The 15,775-nt window shown below is 34.5% G+C and overlaps 1 protein-coding gene across 1 annotated transcript in view; it reads right to left on the minus strand.

Annotated features, from left to right (window-relative positions):
- KCNJ3 (potassium inwardly rectifying channel subfamily J member 3) overlaps nucleotides 1-15,775 on the minus strand; it is a 210,881-nt gene that overhangs the window by 187,708 nt on the left and 7,398 nt on the right. The window contains exon 2 of the mRNA XM_007934919.2: nucleotides 11,570-11,786. Within this exon, the coding sequence (XP_007933110.1) occupies nucleotides 11,570-11,786 (217 nt within the window). The remainder of the gene's footprint in view (nucleotides 1-11,569; nucleotides 11,787-15,775) is intronic.

Consider the following 15,775-nt stretch of genomic DNA (forward strand, 5'->3'; position numbering starts at 1 on the left):
AAAAAAAAAAAATCACAACGAAGGAATTAACAAATATTTAAACATATAATGATAAGAGTTATTATGAAGAAGGTACTTTGAGATTCCCAATAAATGCAAATTCATTTACCATCGACTCTTATCTGTTCAGGTAATTACCACCCAAAAACAAATCCACTACCATTAAATCTATTCTTATTCATAGTGACCCTATAAGACAGAGTAGAACTGCTCCACAGGGTTTCCAAGGCTGTAAATTGTTACCAAAGCAGCCTGCCTCAACTTTATTCCACAGAGTGGCTGGTAAGTTTGAACTGCCAACCTCCTGATTACACATCTGAACGCTTTAAACACTATGCCACCAGACACCAGAGCTCCTTGTTAAGGTACTGTTGTTGTTTTGTTATGTGCTGCAAAGTCAGACCCGACTCATAGGGACCGCTCCTTGGGTTGCCAACGCAGCATCACTATGGAAGTAGATTGCCCAACCTTCCTTCCAAGGAGTGGCTGGTGGGTTTGAACCGCCAGCCTTCTGGTTAGCAGTCAAGTGCCTTAGGCACTATGCTACCAGAGCTCCTGTTAAGGTACTAAGCCTTATGAAATGCCAGCAACTACTGTAAAAAGGTAACAGCAATGTGGGCAGCATCAGGGAAGCTGGAGAAGTAAACAAGAAGTCCTAATTTAGGCTCCTGGCTACAATAGGTGTGAGTGGTTTTCAGGCTAATGTTTGCAAAAAGGATGAATGAATACAATTTCCAACTATCAGGAAAATGCTATCTCATTTATAGTAACACTAGGTGCTTTGATAACCACTGCTATCACTGTCTTTTGACCAATCAGTAAGGAACAATAATTAATCCAATTAATAAAGGTAAATGTTGTAGAATCATTAAGAAAGAAAAATTATAGACACATTTAAATTACTCACAAGTGGAATTTCTGCTCTGATTTATTCATTAGAAATTTTCAATCTGTTTTCCACTAGTAAAGAGAAGAGTCAGTGTTTAGTTTGTGCTGTTTTCTTTCAGTGTCTTGGCTTCTTCTATATAGTCTGTGAAATTGCAGTGGGAAGGATCCTAAGACTCTTTTGCTATTCCTGTTCAGTCACAAATAAAGCTTTGAAACCAGAGGCCTTTTTCATTGTTTTCTTCAGCCACATAGTTGCCTGAGTCAGATGATTTCATGCAGGACCCAATTACCTCAGATCTGGCCAATTGTAACTGCATAATCACTGGCCTGTCTCGGATAGCAGCCTCACTCAATCCATCTTTATATCATGAAAATCTGATAGTGGTATTCTCCTGTGTCAAATTCTTCAATGGTTTTACTGCCTGAGAATTAGGTCCTAACCATTACCCAGAGGTCATTCTAGGCTCATCTTTGGCCAATTCCCTTCCACTTGTCCTGCACTCTGACCATACCCATTTACTTACCACTCCCCTAACAAAAGGAATTCTCAGTGCCCAAACTTGCTTTCTCTCTGGCCAGAATGCCCAGCTCCACTTACCTTCCTGATGGCTGCCAGCTTCACCCTCATATCTCAATCCATTCCACCTTGTGTAAGTCAGACTACTCAGATCCCCTACAAAGTCCATCAGGCACCACTGTTGTATATCTTTGCTGTATCCTGACATACTTCTATTTATACTTCTATTATGGTGTTTTAGCCAAAAATACTAAATATACCATAGACTGCCAGAAGAAAGAACAAATCTGTCTTGAAGGAAGTACAGCCAGAATGCTTCTTAGAAACAAGGATGACGAGACTTCATCTTACTTTCTTGGTCATGTTATCTGGAGGGACCGCTCCCTGGAGAAGAATATCATGTTGGTAGTATAGAGGGTCAGTGAAAAAGAGGAAGACCCTCAACAAGATGGACAAACACAGTGGCTGCAACAATGATGTCCATCATAACAGCAATTCCAAGAATGACATAGGACCAGGCAGTGTTTCATTCCGCTGTATAAAGGGTCGCTATGAGTCAGAACCCACCTCTGTTTGAGCACATCTTGCTAATACTCAATTTAGCTCAATGTCTTTCTCACTCTGGACTTTCTTACTGTGGGCTTCCTGCTTAAGTATCCTTGCACTACTGCCTTGCACCTAACCCAGCACACATACTTAACAAATATTTATTCATTTACCATAATAAGAAAAAATTTCCATAACTCAGAAAGCAAGCTTACAAAAAGAGGAAAATCCTATTAAAATCAGTTGAAAATAAAAACAAACAAATTGGAAAAGTTCATTGGGATCTACCACCTTCTGGGACCTGTGTCATACAAAATAAACAGGTATAAAACAAAGTCCTCAATCAATATTAGAAGATTAAAGTTATTCAGAGATGTAGTAAAGCACATAGAAAATGAATGTGATAAAATTTTATTTGTGTGTGTGTGAATAACAAGAAAACCTTTTGATAATTGTAATTATGCTATACAAACTACTGAAAATGCCAAAAAAACAAACCCATTGCTATCAAGTCAGTTCCAACACATTGCAGTCCTACTGGACAGAGAAGAATCATCTCTACAGGGCTTCCAAGGCTATAATTTTTATAGAAGCAGACTGCTGCATCTTTCCCCTGCAGAGTGGCTATTGTGCTTGAACTGCTGACCTTTAGGTTAGCAGCCAAGTTCTTAACCACTTCCCCAGGTCTCATACTGGAAATATGACTTTGCATAATAATGTGCTAATTATACATTAAATAACATGTGCATAACAAGAATTGCAAACAAAATGAACAATATTAACTGATAATTCATGAAATAAAACTCATAGTGAAAAGATAAAATAAATTCAACCTCACTGGTAGCATAGTGCCTAAGGCATTTGACTCCTAACCAGAAGACTGAAGGTTCAAACCCACCAGCTACTCCTCAGAAGGAAGTTTGGGCAATCTACTTCTATAGTGATACCTCCTCAGAAACCCAAGGAGGTGTGACTATGAGTCGGATCCGACTCAATGGCATTGTTTTTGTTTGTTTGTTTGTTTAATAAGCAAAGAGAGCAAGACAAAGTAAATTGGAAAAACTGAAACTATGTTATCAATGGTTGGCAAGCATGTGGGGAAATTAGTATCTTTATATACCCCTATAAATGGATTCTTACTTTCTGTACAGTAATTATGGAATATTTAGTAACAACCAACTAAATACTAACAAACAAGTTCATATACCCCATCGTATAGTAATTTGACCTCTAGGAATTTATCGAAAAATAGAAAAGTTAGTGTTAAATAAATTAAAAGAGTAAGCCACACAGGCATTTACCTTACTAAAAAGAAAAGTAGGAGATTGGTTATAAAAATTACAGTGATATATAGATTAGCATACAATAATATAGATGTGCATAGTATGTGTGAATATTATAGATGTGCAATTTGGCATGAAAGGTACTAACAATAGGTTATTTAATAACATAAGTTATTAAATGGTCTGTGAGCATAATAAAAAATATATTTTAAATTTGTTGTTGTTATGTGCTAATGTAAATTACCAATGTGTTCACACTACAGTAGTTGAAATTTCTTATTTGTGTATCTTGTATAGCAAGCAGGTACCTAATAGCTTTTGCAGAGTACTAACATTTTTGAATGATTTATTAAAGGAAAAAATATGGACTAGAGTGCCTGGGCAAATAGACGGTGTTGTGCTATGTGAGAGATGACAGAAATGCTATCCAAGACAGTGAAACGATATGATCGCAGGCAAGGGTGAATATGGCAGTAAAAGCATCAGCCTAATTTTCTCAGGAAACAAGTCCATTTTGACGTGGCATTCACTGGGGATTTTTGAACACAGATATAACATGAATATAGCGCTGTAAGCAAATTTACTGGTTAATAGTGTGAAGTCTCCATGTAAGCAGACATTCTAGAGGTACTATATTCACCTGAGACAACTACTGTGATTTAGAAGTGCTATTATGTTGATTCCATAGTGCATGACATTAACAAAATTACGTGGACTTAAAGAGGGGAAATTGAGCTAAGATTCATTACTAAGAGAGAGTAGCTGCAATTGCTGATGACTGTATCTGGAAATCTCATCTCCCAGATGTTCACTCAAGATACAGAGTTTTGGCTGAAACGTCACTTTCTTCTTGCAGCTTATCCTGCCCTTCTTATGCCCCCAAACCCTCTTGCTTTGTTTTGTTTATTTTTTCCATACTGCTTCTCACTTTCTTACTTTCTAGATAACGTACTTCTTCATTTTATTCATTATCTCTTTCCTGACATAAAAATAAAGTACCCAAAAGTGCAGAATTTTGTTACAGAAACTAATGGTAACAAATGTGTCTGGTAAGTAATTTATCTCTGGGGTCTATAATAATGTTTAGCCTATGATAAGTGCTAAATGGTATTTTTGGAACAAATGAATTGATTGGATGTAAGTAAGAAAAGACAATAGGGATACAATAGCTATAATTAACAGAAATTGATTTTCCAAATGAGGATGGATTTGGGGGTGAGGTGATGATCTGATATATGGACAAGTTGACTCAGAGTTAAAACATCTATCTAATTGGAAAAATGTCCTGGTGCCCTGGAAATTAAAAGCAAACATGGGTGAGGTTTCATAGCTGAAGAATGGTGGGCTTGTAAGTATTTTGTGAATTCACTGAAAAGAAAAAGGGGCAATGGTAGAGAACTAGCGAACATTCATAGGAGAGAGTAGGTGCCAGAAGGGATAGTGATGTAGGATAGAAGGAATAATTGTGAAATACAAAGAATAAAAAGGAAAAAGAGAGAAAGAATGTGGTGCCTCTGAATGGAAAGAAGAATTTTAAGCATACAAAAGGACAAATAATGGGATTTTGCATTATTTTCACTAGGAAAGATCTATAAATGTTTGAAAGCAAATAGGAAAGGGTCAATGAAATGTTAGCTAACAGGGTGCTAAATATAGGACATCGAGTCTTACTGGTGGGAAAGAGTGCTTGAGAAACATGAGCTAAGAAGGAATTGATTTTAGAGAACAATAAGGACACTTTCCCCCACAGACATCAGGAAAGAGAGAGAAAAGATAAAGAAGAGGAAAATACAAAGGGAATAAAGAAATGTATAAAAATTGAAGTGCCATATTCTTTATGATGAAATACATGGAGAGATGATACTCCAAGAAAGGGATATGACAGCTGGGACTAGGGACAAGGGAAAGTGAGAAAAGGTTTAAAATAGACCTCATAGGGAGCAAGTCTGGAAGTACAAAAAAGACAATTAAAAAGCTGCCAAATAGCAGCAGAGACCAGATTGAAGTTTGAAAGCATCAAGTTCTAATGAGCCAAATCTGCAATGCTTTGTTTGCCTCTAGCAGTGCTCTCTCTCCTGGGAGAAGAAACAAAGAGAACAAAAGTTAGAGGTACCCTATGTTTAGGAAGTAGCTGGTTAAGCAAAGATGCAAAGGTTATTAATGAAAAGGCAAAACTTTTGTTCCTAGTCAGGAGTGAAAATCCAACTCAATTTCAGCAAGAAGGGCTACAATCCCTGAGTCTGGGGCTTTGAATGTATCATCATTACAGAAGCAACTATCACTGTGGGAAAGTAATAAGTGTGAGTCTTGAGCTAAATCTTTCAACAGAATTAGAAAGTTTCTAATTTCTCACAAGCTTCCCTTACTCCTGCTAAGATTACAGGAATGGGAAGAAGCAACAGTTTAATGAGATGAGAAAATTCTTACCAGAGTGTGGTGAGGTGAGGCTGATGATTCTCAGAAATTGAGTTGCAGGTAGGAGGTAGGGGTGGAGCTGGATGTTGTTACATGTCACAGAGTCAATTCCAACACAAAACACCTATGTGCAACAGAATGAAACACTGCCAAGTTCTGCACCATCTTTGCAATAATTACAATGTTTGAGCCCACAGTTGCAGCCCCCGTGTCAATCTATTTAGTTGAAAGTCTTTCTCCTTCTCTCTGATCCTCTCCTTTACCGAATGATGTCTTTCTTCAGGAAATGGTCCCTCATGATATCATGTCCAAAGTAAGTGAGATGAACTCTCACCATCAAGTCTAAGGAGCGTTCTTGCTGTACTTCTTCCAAGACAGATTTGTTTGTTCTTCTGGCAGTCTACGCTATATTCAATATTCTTCGCCAATACCATAACACAAACACATCAATTATTCTTCAGTTTTCCTTTTGTTTTCTAATTTTCAAAGTCATATGAGATGATGCAAAATAACATGGCTTGGGTTAGGTAAACCTTAGTCCTCAAAGTGACTTCTTTGCTCTTAAGCACTTTAAAGAGGTCTTTTACATCAGAGTTGCAGATTGCAATATAACATTTGATTTCTTGACTGCAGCTTCCATGGCCACTGATTTTGCATCCAAGCAAAACAAATACATGGTAACTTCAATCTTGTCTCCACTTAATGATGTTGTTTATTAGTCTGATTGTGAGGATTTTTGTTTTCTTTCCATTGAGGTATAATCAGTACTGAAGTTTGTAATCATTAATCTTGATTAGTAAATGCTACAAGTATTCTTTGTTTTCAGCAAGCAGGGTTATGTCATCTGCATATTGCAGATTGTTAATGAATATTCAGCAAATCCAGGTACTGTGTTCTTCTTCCATACAGGCCAGCTTCTCAGATTATTTGCCAAGCACACAGATTGAATAAATACAGCTAAAGGATACTATCTTGGTGCACAGCTTTCCCAACTTTAAACCATGCAGTATCCCCTTGTTCTTTTATAGCCACTGCCTCTTGGTGTATGTACAAGTTCCGTATGTGTACAATGAGTTAAATGTTCTGGAATTCCCATTCTTGTCAATGTTATCCATAAGTTGTTATGATCCACACAGTTGAATATCTTTGCATAGTCAATAAAACAAAGGTAAACTTATCTCTGGTATTCTTTGCTTTCAGCCAAGATCCATTTAACATCAGCAATGATATCCTTCATTCCAGGTCCTCTTCTGAATCCAACTTGAACTCCTGACAGTTCCCTGTAGACATACTACTGCACTAGTTTTTGAATTATCTTCAGCAGATATTATATGTGTGTGAAACTAATGATATTGTTTGATAATTTCCTCATTCTGTTGGATCACCTCTATTTGGAATGGGCATAAATATGGGTCTCTTCCAGTTGGTTGTCTTCCAAATTTGTTGGCATAGACAAGTAAGCACTTTCAGCATTGCATTCCTTTCTTGAAACATCTCAATTAGTATTCCATTAATTCCTGGAGCCTTGTTTTTTACCAATGCTTTTAGTGCAGCCTGGACTTCTTCCTTACCAATGTATTGCAAATAATTATCAATCCATCTTGATTACATGTTTGATCAATTTCAGACTGCAGAAGTTGGTTAAAAAAGTCATCAATTTCTTCATCTTTGACATTAGTGGTTGCCTGTGTAAATCTGAATAATAGCTGTATTAACTCGTCTTCATTGTTGGCATATGGATATTATCCTATCACTTACAGTACTGTATTTCAGAATAGCTACTGGTAAGTTATTTCTGACAATGAATGTGACACCATTCCTTTTAAATTTTTTATTCCTGGCCTATGGGGATCATATGATTGCCCATTTCAAAACGGACAGTATCAGTCCATTTCAGCTCACTAATTCCTAAGACACCAATTTTATGCATTCCATTTCATTTCTGATGATTTTCAATTTTCCTAGATTCATACTTGGTACATTCCACTTTCTGATTATTAATGGATGTTTGCAGCTGTTTCTTCTCATTTTGAGTCATGCCACCTCAGCAAATGAAGGTCCTGAAAGCTTTACTCCATTCACATCAATAACACTGATTCCACTTTGAGGAGACAGCTCTTCCCTAGTCTTGTTTTGAGTACCTTCCAACCTGAAGGGCTCATCTTCTGCCATTCCATCAGACAATGATCCATTATTAATAAAATTTTCACTGGCCTTGTTTCCCCTGACCCCCAAGGGGTGGACGAGGTAGTGCTACGAATACCAAAGATAGTTCTTTAAAATTTTATGCCTTTTGGTTAGCAGCCAGGTGCCTTAGTCACTATGCTACCAGAGCTCCCTCAAAGACCTTAGGCTCACTATTTTTTTTTTTTTTTTTATAAATTAAACACATCCCACTAGAAAATATAGCATATACACTAGAAAATATATGTATACATATTTACTAAAGCATCATTTTTTATAATATTATTGAAGACTGCTTTTTAATCAAATCCCAAAACTTTCCATTGGTGTAATAAACTCCTCTATAATGAAGATACGTCCCTCTTCCCTACCTCTGTGATTTTCCACTCTCCCCACTGCTCATTCTGCTCCAACCACCTCTGCCTGAATTTATTTGCTGCCATAAACTAAGTTTATTTTCCACGCAGGGGCCTTGCATCAGCTGTTATCAGTACCTGACATGCTCTCTACCCAGCCCATCACAGGAGGGCCATATTAACAGTGGGGTCTATACTTAAACATCACCTCCTCAGAAAGTTCTTCCCCGGCCATCAACCTAAAGTAGCCTGGGATATACATGTTATCACAATATCCTATTTTGTTTTCCCCTGACACATTATTTGATAACATCTTGCTCTGTGTGTGTGTGTGTATGTGTGTGTTTGCGGTCTGCCTCCTCTAATTAGAATATAATAAGTCCCTTGGGGAAACGAATTCTGTCTGCCTTGGTCACCATTACATCTCCAGCATTTCAAACACATTCAAGCACACAACATAATTTCATTAAATACTTGTTTAATGAATAAATGAATGATAAAGTGAATTTTAATGCTAAATATGATGGAAACTTATATTCAGCTTAAATTTATTTTACGGGGCTAGGTACCAAGGAACGTGAGAGAATAGAAAGTTATTCTTCTTTCCAAAGAATCCAGAAAGATCATATCCATACTTATTCTAATTAATAAACAATATGAGAAAGCATAACTTATTGAGAAGACAAAGGAGAAAACTCCTTATTATTAAACTAAATAAATCTCAGTAAAATATTAAATGATCATATGGACATAAAAATATCTATGTTATTTTTACCAAGCTCAGGGAGCTCTGAAAATGTAGACACATTTTAGACTTTGAAGAGTCTAAGATTAATTTGGTTAGGGCATATATACAAACAAAATGCCAGATACATTTTTCACAAAATGAATTCTATAAATTATGACTAACGATTTTGCTGTTTGTCTTGCTATCTTAGATCTAGAAAGTGGGCTTAATTAAGACTTTAAATGGAAGTGGCCTTGAATCTCTTTTTCATAAAAGATAATCCTTAATTAAGAAATTAAGCCTTCAGCCAAGTTTTCATTTTCTGTGTAAAATATTTTTTCCAGTTCATTTTTTTAAATACTTTACAGTCCTAATCAATAATTGACTGTTACAAAACCCCTACTGACCTTATGTAGGACATTGTTTACTAGCTACAATACTCTGAAATACAGTGACAACCTATAAGCTAAGTCAAAAATACACAGGCAAAATTCAAAAACAACCTGCTTCAACTGTCCCTTAAGATATCCATGTAGCATCTCAAAATCAAAAGAAGTGAAAAATAAGGAACCTCTGACAAAGTCCAATTGCAAGACCTTCTATAAAATACTTGCTCTATACTCAGACATGTCAAGGTTAAAAAATACAAAGTGAGGTTGGGTAACTATTCTGCATTAAGATTGAAGAGACAAGTCAACAAATATTGACCCAGGGAAAAGGAAAAAAGCTATTATGGAAGTGTTGACAAAATCTGAATGGGGACCATGGACTAAATGGTAGTGTTGTACCAATGTTAAATTTCTTGCTTTTTAAAAACACTGCACTGTAGTTTTGTAGGATAATGTTCTCATTCTAAAGAAATACACACAAAAACTTAGAGACAAATAGGAAAAACTGGATATGGAGATAAATATATAGAAAGAACAAATAAAATATTTTTTAAGGCTATAAAATGAAACAGAAATTTTCTTATGTCAGTGAATAGGATAATAATAAATAAATAGTAAACTACAAGCAGGTGTATCAAAGATAGAACCATACACTACAAGAAGGAAATCAATAAAAATGCAATATTTTGTATAAGCACTAATAATATATTATTAATTCAATAAATGAGATGAATAAAAATCAAAATGTAATTAAAAAATGTCTTGGACTAAGAGACTCTGTAAATCAGCTTTATCTTTTACCAGTATATGATATTTTAGGAGAATATTAAAAAATCATTTCAACTTTAAAGTCAAAATATGAATAGAGGATTTAAAATCATAAAATGCCACATTCAGAAATCAAATTTCATATATAGATTGACTGTTCTTAAAGTCTTAATTTTTAAACTTAAGCACTGAAGATAATAAAGTAATAGTAATAATACAAGGAGCCTCAAGGTAGTTACTATATCATCCTCCCTTTAAAGAGAAGGAAAAGAAGCTTATAGACATTACTATCTTTCCTAAATTGCTAACAGGTGTTAAGTGACAGGTATGTAAAAATGACAGTAGATTGCTGTCCCTGCTCCTTGGACAAAAGCGACTGTTACATAACCAAATATCCTCCACATTGGTATAAAGCTTGCATTTATATGTAATATTATAAATGTTACTCTCAATATTTCCATAGTTTATACATAATAAGTAGCATTTTAAGATAATCAAGATGATTTTGTAGAAAACATTAATAAGAAATATTTCTTTCTATTTCATTACTTATAGAAAGTATAAAACTGAAGTTAACCTGTGTATATATATATGTGTGTGTGTGTGTATATATATATATATATATATATATATATATATACACACACACACACACATACACACACACTCTGTAGATATTACATTGTTTGTCTATGTCATCCAGTATATTCTAAACAAACTGGCCAATGTTTAGAGTCTAAACAATATATTCACGTTTATTGTGTTTCTTTCCTTTGCAAACCTAACACTCCTCAGAGAACAGCAAATTGTGAGTATTTGGGGAATACCAATGTTAAATTGCATCTTAAGGAGTAACATACAAGACATGAATGTATTGAAGCATATATATATATGGGACATAACAACAACAGCAAATGTGTATATAGTCAAGGTTCAGCTGGGGAAATCTACTGACCTATTTTGAAATTAAAGTGCTGTGTTAGCACACACACACACACACACACACACAGAGGCAATTTTCCACTGATGTTGCACATAGCAGCTTATCAAAGCTCTATCATGACACCCCAAATCAACCTCCCTATGGCAAGTATATACACACTGAGTTCAGGCTGCTCACTAACTACACTGCTTTTTTTTTTTGTTATTTTAACCTTGAAGCTTTAAAGAAAAATCATGATTATAGGAACCCCAAGTTTTTAATTAAAATAGAATAGCATAAACATCTCTAAGAACTTATCTCAGTTTAATGTGGTTTTTTTTTTTTTTTTTTCAGAAGTATTCCTGAGCTAATGTTATGTATGGAACCAACAAAACAGTAAATCTTCATTTTCAAAGTAGTTATTAATTTACTGTTACAAAGAAATAAGAAGCAACTCTCTGTTTTCATTAATGTGGCCATCTTGAGACATTTAGCCACCTTTGTCACAGGTTTTGTGCACATAATATCATTATGGGATGAAGACACTTGATGAGATATCTAAGTTTTTACTCACCAGTTGTTTCCACAATGCCTTCTAGGATGACGACAATCTCGAATTGCTCAGTTTGCATGCTTCGCTGGGATAGGTCATAAAAGGGGCTTTTGGCATCGATCACGTGGCAAATCGTGAGGGGGGAAACAAGAAAAAGTTGATCTGCCCCTGTACTAAAACCTACATCCAGTTCAAGTTGGTCAAGGGGAAGGAACTCACCCTCAGGTGTCTGCCGAGACTAGACAAGCACACAAAAAAAGAGAAGAAATCACCACTTGTGCTGAAATTTTCAAGGCAGCCCAACAATAATACATCATTGCTAACATTCTCCACTATCAATCATCTGCAACAAAATCCAAACAAATCATTATGCAGCTATGTACTAGCAAATGGGCCGAAATCCCACACAGCTCATGCGGAACATACATGCATTATTTATAATACACAACTTACTATAATTATCATTCCCTAACTCATGAGCTTTGGAGAAATGCCTGGCCCAACGATGGCTGTTAGCACACACTACAGAATTGAGTGTACATGTGCTACTGCTAGACATGAATCACTGCATAACTCATGGCATGTTGGATTTTTTTCCCTGTGTAGTACAAGCCACTGTCCACTGCCATCGAATCCATTCTAACTCAGAGTAACCCTGTAGGATAGAGTAGAACTTCCCCACAGGGTTTTCAAGGCTATAAATCTTTTTGGAAGCAGACTGCCACATTTTTCTACTGTGGAGAGGCTGGTAGTTGGAACTGCTGACTTTTGGTTAGCAGTGGAGTGCTCTAACCACTGTGCCAAGTGGGGTCCATTCACAAAACGAACAAGTAGGCAGTCCTTATAGAATTTGTTAAGTTTGAAAAAGGCTGACAATAATTTAAGAAGAGAGTCACTGAATTATTACAAAGCAAAACATACTAATTTACTTTGCCAGGATATTGAAAGGTAATAGATATGAACTGTAACAGAAGAGCAAAGAGGTTATTTTAGATTATGCACACAAAAGCTCACAAAATAAAAATAAAGTGAAGGTGGTCTTAGCTACAAACTGGCTTTCAAACTCCTTTCAACGTTTAACAATACACACTGCATTAAAATTGTTCACTTCTCTATTTATTTTATGACATCGAAAATAATGAACAAGTTGTGCTAAATTGAAATTTTCTTAAACAAAATGCAATTTTAAACATATTTGATAAACTCATAGGTCAGCAAACCTTTTATAAGGCAGTTGGTTTTGGTATAAACCATTATAAAGCTTGACCCAGTTAACTGCTTGTCTCTAAAAGAAAATTAAATATGAATACTAAAAATCAGCAGACCATAAAAGTTGACTTACTCATCTTTCTTTTTCATTCAGTTTCATTTCATTTTCTATACCTGTTATTTATAATAATTATGTACAAGCAATTTTTTTTCCTTTCGTTTATATGATAATAGTGGTAAAATAAAGGTGTGATACTTGGAAGTTACATACAGAAAAATTCAGGTGGGGGCCAAGTGGTTGGTCAGATGGAACTTTGAAAAATTTAATATAGTTTAAGACTCTTCAAAACTCATAAACAAAATAGGACACTATTCTCTTCAATAAAATGGTAGTGTGAAGACAAAATCCTTACTTACTTTTAGGGTTCCAAGAAATGGCCTTTTACAGAGTAAATGAGTATGAAAACTGAAATATATAGTTTAATAGGTTACCCTTCATGGAAACAGCAGAACAAAGAGTTTCAAATTGATGGTAGTATATTATGGCAGCAACTGCTGTAAAAATCCCCAACAGCAGAATTAGTAAATTAGAAAGGTTACTTTGTAATTAGCGCTACTCCAAAATATTATTTGTGTTAAAAAAAAAAAAAAATCCAAAGGAAACTATGGAGACTGTTTTTCTTCTGTACCTTGTGGCTAGGTGAAAAACATACAGAAGAAAATGATCTTTGACAAGAGAGTAAAATCTACAAAAAAAATTTGATGGCACAAAATAAAAACAGTACCTCTAACAACCAATGCTTAGAGAAAACTGTTTCTGAGACAACATGAACAAGCTCACTTTAGAGCTTTTTCAGATCATCTGTTTCTAAACCTATTCTTTCATAAGCAAAGCCTGAAACTTTCCAACTATACAATGTAAGTATTGATTCACATTAAGGAAAAAAATAAAATAAAATAAAATAAAATAAATCCTGTTACTATTGTTCGTTTACCTACAGAAAACCAGGTGCTATATAAACACAAGGTGGTATTCTGATGTTTTAAATTATGACCAGAATTTGGGAAGTTATTACTAAATATTATAAACTCTGCTTTTCATGAACTAAATAAGAGTTTGAAAAAGATAATTTTTGAACAAACCATTTGACTTTGAAACAATTTTCTGCACAGAAGGTATATTTTTCTACTTATTATCTATGTATATTAATACTAAAATTAGTTTTATTTTTATATATATTTGTGTCTCATTCTAAAAGAATTTAGAATAAGCTCTTAATTTTTATACTCTCTGACCATCAAACAAACCATTAAAAGAAGAAGGTCCTAGAAACAGACAGCTATGAAGAGAAAGTCAACTTGGAGTGAAAATATTTTATTTTTGAAGTCAAGGTAATTCACTAATACATGGATAATTTAGACTTAAACATACATGAGTCTTTTCTATTCAGACTCAATTTACTCTCAGATTTTAAAAGTCTTTCATATAATCAAGATTATACCTCCATTCTAAAATACATTCTTTATACCATGCCAAGGTCTTGTCAGAGCTAAAGGTGACAATTTTTTATGTGACGCTATGGGGAAAGTAATGATGGTTCATTTATTTGAAAGATATTTTCCATGCTCATATAATTTCCAGATAAGTGAAATTTGCCACATATGTATTTAAAATCATTTTCCAATACTATATAATGTACCATAATTTTATGCAAATGCATGCTTCAGGTTTTTTGCAAACCACACAGCCCACTGCACATTTGTTTCCTATGAGCACTATACATGTATACATGTAAGCGTTATTTGCATGGGCAAGTTATTTGAAAAAAAAAAAAGATAACTTTTTCTCAAATGACTATACTACAGATATTCACAATTCTGTCTTCCAGATCTTCTTCCATTATGTTAGGTTATCTAATATTTCAATATTTAATTTGTTTGTCTCCCCAGCTGTTTATTTGTGTCTTTGATTTATAATAGACTGGGAAGCCAAATAATCATTGTGAATTTAATTTAACAGAGAACTTTGGCTCAAATCAAGAGTAAAATGTATGGTTTTAGTGTGGCAGGTGCTTGGAGCACTGATATTGTTTGAAGATTGAGCTCCCGGCTAGAACAAGATTATATTAGTGTTCAGTCAAATGTATTCGATGTTACAGAAATCTACATATGCTTAACAAATACATTTGTCAGAAGAATAAACATTAGCATTTAGGCCAGAGAATTCTAATCCAGGCTTTCCTAATTCTGGTGCAATTAACCTAAATTCCAGAGATTCACTTGAGCAAAGGAGGGTGACGGAGGGGGAAGACTATCTTGGTTTTAAGTCTCTAGACTTGTGTAAGTGGAGTGACAGAACTTTAATTCAATGAACTCTGATATACACATTAATATGAAAAGAAAAAAAAATAGATAAAAATAAGAATTACTTATATGTGTCTTTATAAAATTAAATTGTGATCTGTAACTTGAGTGCGTAATAAATCAGCAGCATTGATTTGCAATCATTTTCTAACTTTCTTTTCCAGCTATCATTTACCATATTTCATCAGAAATATTTGGTAATAGAAACTTTTAGATGAAAACAAACTTAACCTTCCTTCATTACGTTATCTTAAGAATTATGTTATAAGAAGAAACTCAATTGCTAAAGCAGTTTGTTCATGGTCCACATTATCTTTTTTTTACCTCTGAAAACTTAATTTCAAAGGGAATGTAAAACTATGGTTACAGGTGAAAGTGTATAAACAGATATAGTACAGACCAACAAAAAATGAAAACAATTTCTAAACATTTAAGTTTGATACTTTGTTTTTAATTTCTAAAAAGCTGGTAACTACTGTTGATTTAATTTGATGAAATGATGAATTAGAGTCATATCAATCATATAATGAAATAAGAAAATTAGGGGAAAGAGGAGGGAAGAAGGATAAAGTTAATAAAAGCTTTCTAATTCTTAAAAATACAGAACATAATTCAGAAAAACTATGACCTGAGAATACAGGTCAAAGACTATGA

This window comes from Orycteropus afer, unplaced genomic scaffold (assembly GCF_000298275.1).
Source record: "Orycteropus afer afer isolate SDZICR_OR568_19922 unplaced genomic scaffold, OryAfe1.0 scaffold00023, whole genome shotgun sequence".
In the NCBI taxonomy this organism is placed as follows: Eukaryota; Metazoa; Chordata; class Mammalia; order Tubulidentata; family Orycteropodidae; genus Orycteropus; species Orycteropus afer.